A 5,878-nucleotide genomic window follows, 5' to 3' on the forward strand; every position below is an offset into this window, starting at 1 on the left:
AGCTGTTGCAGTCGACAGGGCGGGGGTCGTGGTTTCGTTGGTGGGAATGGCCGCAGAAGGGGTCGTTTTCCAAGCTGAGAGTTTCTTGTAGAAGAACGCCAAAAGATGTCAGGTGCTGTCTACGCGCTGCATAAGGTCGGTGCCTACGGCGAAGTTAGAGGCGTCCGTGAAGACCCCCAAGGGAGCATCGGGCACGGGATGGGAGAGAATTTCAATGGTGCAGAGAGAAGCTTTGCACTCTTCAAAAAGTTGCGTTCAAGCCGGTGCCCACATGACGGATTGGTTTCCTCGTAGACCAGCCAAAGCATCATGGAGGGGAGGCTGGTAGTCGGGTGCGCATGGCAAGAAACGCCTGTGAAAGTTCAGCTTGCCGAGGCAACAGCGAAGGTGATTAGCGGTGGTGGGTTGGGGGTAATTTTGCCGGTCTCACATGCGTTGACGCAAAGGTCGACCTCCCTCTGACGAAACTTTATGGCCGAGGAATTTGACGACTGAAGCGCTGAGCGTGCTCTTTGGGACGTTGACGAGTAGGCCTTGGTCATCGAGGCATTGGAAAAGCAGACGAAGCTGCGTGTTGCGTTCGTCGGCGTTGCGGGAAACGACCAATATTTCGTAAAGATAGACGAAGCAGAAGTCGAGGCCGCGGATGACGTCGTCGATGAAGCGTTGAAAGGTTTGTGCAGCGTCCCTCAGGTCAAAGCTCATGAAAGGAAAGTCGAACAAGCCGAAAGAGGTAATGATTGCATTTTTCGTGACGTCGTCTGCGTTGACAGGTACCTGCGTGTAAGCCTTCAAATCTAGCACCGAGATAACGGGGCAGCCATATATGCGATGGGAGAAGTCCTCTTTGTGGTGAACGGGGTACCTGTCCGGAATGGTGCGGGCGTTGAGGGCCCGGTAGTCTCCAGAGGGCCGCCAGCCTTCGGTCTTCTTCGGGACAAGGTGAAGTGGCGAGGCCCATGGACCGTCGGAGCGGCGAGCGATTCCCTCACGGAGCGTGGCTTCGAACTCTGCTTTGACTATACGCATGCGGTCCTGGGCAAGGCAACGGCGGCGGCAGAAATCCGGGGGGCCTGGGGTGGCCCGGATGTAGGGCACCGTGATGTGCTGCACATCAAGTGGAAAACCGATAGGGCGCGTCAAACAGGGAAAATCGGCGAGTATGGCGTGGTAAGGCGAATGATTTTCAACACCGAGTACTTTGATGCTTGGCTGGTGGGTAGTCGTTCGCTGTTCTGGCGAAGAATGTTAGGTGTTCGCGTCGATGAGACAGTCCTAGCGGCAGTCCGGAAGGAAGTTGTAGTGCGCCAAAAAGTCTGAGTCGATGATTGCCTCGATGATGTCGGCGATGACAAAATTCTAATGAAGGCGCCACGGCATAGGTTTTTAAGCTGGACGTGCAGTCGGAGCGAGCCGTAAGTCTTGATTGTGGACCGATTTATCGCGTTGAGCTCGAAAGAAAGGACGGGCACCCTGAGGGTGGGCTCGTGGGTAGCAGCACATGTTGGAACCGCTGTTCACAAGGAAGTGCTGCTTTGTAATTTGGTCGGTGACGAAGAAGCGACGGCCTCCAGGTTGGCGGGTCCCTTATGCCCAGCGGAGCAGGGTGGTTGAGATTGGCGTGCTCTGTCCCCGAAGCGTCGATGGTAGTAGCACCGGTCGTCATCACCAGGCTGCTGCGAAGGGGTGGTGTTACGGTCACGGCTTTGCGGGTGGCGCGTTGGCAAGTGTTGATCCAGGCGTCGTTGAAGGGAGCTGAGCTGTCGACTGATATCGTCGATACGGCGCGCAAGCTCTGTGGTCTTCAGCCGGAACGGTGGGCGAAACTGCGGCAAAGAGACCTCGATGACGCAATCATTGATCCCGGCAAGTTGGTTGAAAGGCAGCGTAAGCTGAAACTGCAGAATTGTCTGGACGTGCGGTGGAAGTTGTTGAAGCCAAAGTGCTCGAAGTAAGGAATCCTGGACTTCTATGTTGCCCGCGAGAGCACGCATGTGGCAGAGGAGCTGCGAACGCTTTCTCTCGGCAAGTTCTCCGGGCTGTAGTTGTCGCCCATTCTGGTCTTCCGAGAGTGACAGGTGGCGGAAGAGTTCAGTCTTCAGGTGTTCGTAAAGGTTGGCCGTTGGTGGGTTGGCAAGGATATCCCGGACCTCGTTGGCGTAGCGGGCATCGAGGTGGGCGACGACATGATCGCAGCGGGTCCGGTCTTGCGTGATGTGTGCGAGGCAGAACTGGGCTTCGACTTGGGCGAACCATACCTCGGGCGACTCGGCCCAAAACGGCGGAATCTTGACAGCGACACGCGAGTCGTCATGCGCGGCAGCGTGCGAGATGCCGTCTGCCGGGGTTCCGACACCCTCGGTGGAGCCGGCGGGATGCTGCTGCACAGAAGCATTGAGTAGGCCGTGCCGTTCCTGAAGCTGTTGCACTTGCTTGTCCATGGCGATGCGTTATAGTCCGTTGTCCGGGTCATCACATGTGGGATGTCATTGGTGCCGAAGGACGAACGCCAACACAAAAAAGTAACAACTGTTTATTCGATTAGCAGTGGCAGCGGTCGAGCATACCAACGCTACGCTCGTCTCGATAGCGGAAGGAAAAAGAGCACCTTCCCAGCCGGGCAGCCTGTTTTTGTAGCCACCGTCAGCGACACATGCCTGGGGTGACGCAGCGGTGGCGCAATGTTTTATCGGTAACGCAGTCCAGCTTGTGCCTGTGTTAGGTTGGGTCGGATGATAACAAGGCGGAGGCTGCGCGGAAATATGCGGAGTTTGTCGCCACAAGTGTAACGTTAAGAGATCAGAAGCGGGCGGAGTTAGTGAGAGAACAAACGCGGGTCAATTACATCCTGGTCGAAATCAATAGGAAGAAATGGGCTTGGCCAGGGCATGTAATGCGAAGGCGAGAAAATCGGGGGTCGTTAAGGGTAACCGTGTGGATGCCAAGAGCAGGCAAACGTAGCAGGGTGCGGCAGAAAGTTAGGTGGGCGGATAAGACCAAGAAGTTTGCCGGGATACGGTGGCCGGAACTGGCAAAGAACAGCGTTAATTGTACAGACATGGGAGAGGCCTTCGCCCTGCAGTGGGAGCAGTCAGGCTGCTTCTGCTGATGATGATTAGTAACCGCGAACCGAAGCATGAACCATGGCGGGTGCGCAAACGCGCACTGTGAAAATGGCCGCATTCTTGACGAAGCAGAAGCGGGGCCACCATATACCAAATTTTTAACCATAATTAGCGCCATCGACCGCTCATTGCATGAATCATTAAAAGTGCCTGTGAGAAATACTGATGGTAGGAACGTGGCTTCGCCCGTGCCAGCGATAAGGCAGGAAGCAAAAGTGAAGGATGGAGTCACCCAGCCTTCGCTCTTTGCATGCGCTTCCACTGCTCGAGCGCGTTAGGAAGCAGCTTGCCCATCGCTAGGGCGCGCCGTTACACTTTTGGAACACATTTACATCACCGCTGCGGTGGCCAATTGAAGAAATGCTTGAAGGCACACCGCATCCAGAATTCAAAGCAATAAGCCAGCGGTTGCCGTTTACTTGTATAATAACAGGCCCATTGCCGCAGTGAAAGTGCAGTAAACTTGAGAACGGTGTGTCGTTGATAAACGTTGATCCAATGTGTCGTTGATAAAACGTTGGGAACACAGGGTAAGCAGCCGCAAGACACACGAATCTCCTCGCAGATCACTTGAAAAAACACGATCCTCAGAAAAATTGTACAGAAGATGATCGAACTTGGAAGAAGGTTTTTGCAGGCTATTTGGTACATTACTGGAATTCTCTTTTAGCAAAGATGGACACCACAGGAAGGAACGAACTTGACAGGACATAGCGCTATGTGCTGTCAAGTACGTTCCTCCCTTTGGTGTCCATTTGGGCCAAAAAAGATTTCGCGCTGATTAAATGTCTGTACACTGTGCATGCTGCTGGTAAAGGCGACCTTCCCTCAAAGTTTTTCGTTATCAACGAAAGCACCTCTCTCTCATCTGCAAGTCTGAAACCCTTTGCAAGTGTATTGTCCACTTTCTTTCTCTGTTCTTCGATTAGACAGCTTCAAGAGACAAGAAATGTTAACACTGGAGTCTGAGCCCAGAATTTCTGTAATTTAATTTTCGCTTCTTTCACCAACTTCAGTTTCTCCTCGTGTTTTCTGAGGCTCTTTTCTTATTAGGTGTGTAACTATCATCACTTGCTTTGTCATATTGCAAAGAAAAGAATGTCCCCAAGAACTATAGAATGGATGCAGAAGTGTGCCCACCCCACTGTTAATTATGACTCAAAGGCCGTTAGCACGAACCTGTAGAGCATATTGAACAGGGCGTTTTCAGTGCTGCTTTCTTGTAGTTGCCACGGCAAATGAAGATCCCGTTCGCGACGGCTTCTTATCAGACGCGTTTGTCCAGCGCGATTCACTACGCAAATTGCAAGCGCGAAGAAAAGAAAACAGTCTGGAGTGTGTAGCAGCAGGTTCTTGAGGCTCGTGTGAAGTCAGTGAGGTTGCGATTGTTCTGGGCATAAGATGGAAAAAATTCAGTGTTACAGAGCGCAAGCTGCCGTCACTGCTAAGTCAAGCATCGGTCATTGTCCTTAGGAGAATCTTCAATATGACACGAATCACGATTACTCGCATAATGACTATCGTGACTCCGTTGTATCGAACAGATAGAACGCGAAAAATTTACGATAGCAGCAGCCGCGCTACCGCAATTCTTGAGTATCTTTATGACGAGTACATTTAATTTCTGCATTTATAATGGAGGGCCTTTCGCTACTTGGACCACTGTGTTTTTACATCTATTTGTGAAGGCGTCAATAGGTCAATAGCCATATTTAAACAGATAGTAAATGCGAGAATTTCACTGACGGCACTGAGTGACATTCGCCGCAACAATCTTGATAACTAACTAGGAAGCACATATATTGCACCACACGCTGCTCCGTAGATGACAGGGCTCATCACTATTTTACACAACGCCTCTCGATTAAGCTGACACCTGGTTAACCGCCTCTTGCGCTATTACAGAAGATTATGAACAGGAAAAGAAGGTGACTGCCTGACGGCACAGTCCTCGGATTTACATGTGGCTGTCCGACCCAAACGCCGGCTTTGATCACTGTGCTTGACCGAAGCCCTGACACGAAAACAGAGACAAAGAAACGCGTACCACCGGCACCATGCATTCGTGCTCAATTCAGAACGGAGATGCTGCCTCCGGCCCAACTTAATAGGATGTAGTTTTCTCCGAATAAGCATTTCCCACAATAAAAGTGGAAAAGAATAAAAGAAGGGAACCGGCGGAGGTTAGAAGCAAAGGAAAACGAGTCACCACGGGTTTTCGCGATCCACAGATTGCCGCTCGCGCCTTATCAGCGCCTGAGTCATCACCGCTGCCCGGCACGAGGCACCCGCCACGCGCCTTGCTGCTCATCTGCTCTGTGGCACGCCTCCTGCGTACCGAGGAAGACGCATCCAGCGATGTGAAGGCGCTTATGCCCCAAGGCACTATCACCGCAGTCTCGGGAGCGCTGCAAGCCATCGACGTTTGCGCTGCCCGCAGCCCATCACCGAGAAGGAGCCGATGGCCGAAAAGAAACCTGCGGCCTTCCCACCGCCGGCACGTCGAAGGCGCAGGAGGAGCTTTGGAGTTCGCCACGTTGAAGGGTCAGACACGTGGATAAGCTTTCTTGGGATAGCGGGGAGTGGTAAATAAAGCAGAAGAAAAGTTTTTTTGACAGTGGGGCTCAGAGTAGGGGAACTGTTCTTAAGAAACAGGCATATCCTGCTTCAAAATATTCAGACAACCAGAGGAAAAGGAGGAGGTGAGGCTGGAGTGAAGGCGCTAGCTACTTACGCTTTTGCCCTTGTCCATA

The 5,878-nt window shown here is 52.4% G+C and overlaps 1 protein-coding gene across 1 annotated transcript; it reads right to left on the minus strand.

Annotated features, from left to right (window-relative positions):
- Nucleotides 1-1,517: 1,517 nt before the first annotated feature.
- Nucleotides 1,518-2,441, minus strand: LOC149355059 (uncharacterized). Its single transcript, XM_089576056.1, has one exon. The coding sequence runs from the start codon at nt 2,439-2,441 to the stop codon at nt 1,518-1,520; it is 924 nt and encodes a 307-aa protein (XP_089432182.1).
- Nucleotides 2,442-5,878: the final 3,437 nt, after the last annotated feature.

The sequence above is a fragment of the Amblyomma mixtum genome, chromosome 3 (assembly GCF_055824585.1).
Source record: "Amblyomma mixtum isolate Tamu chromosome 3, ASM5582458v1, whole genome shotgun sequence".
Classification (NCBI taxonomy): Eukaryota; Metazoa; Arthropoda; class Arachnida; order Ixodida; family Ixodidae; genus Amblyomma; species Amblyomma mixtum.

What these genes read in the sequence shown, in the direction of transcription:
- LOC149355059 (XM_089576056.1), bottom strand. Translation starts at nt 2,441, where the DNA reads ATGGACAAGCAAGTGCAACAGCTTCAGGAACGGCACGGCCTACTCAAT.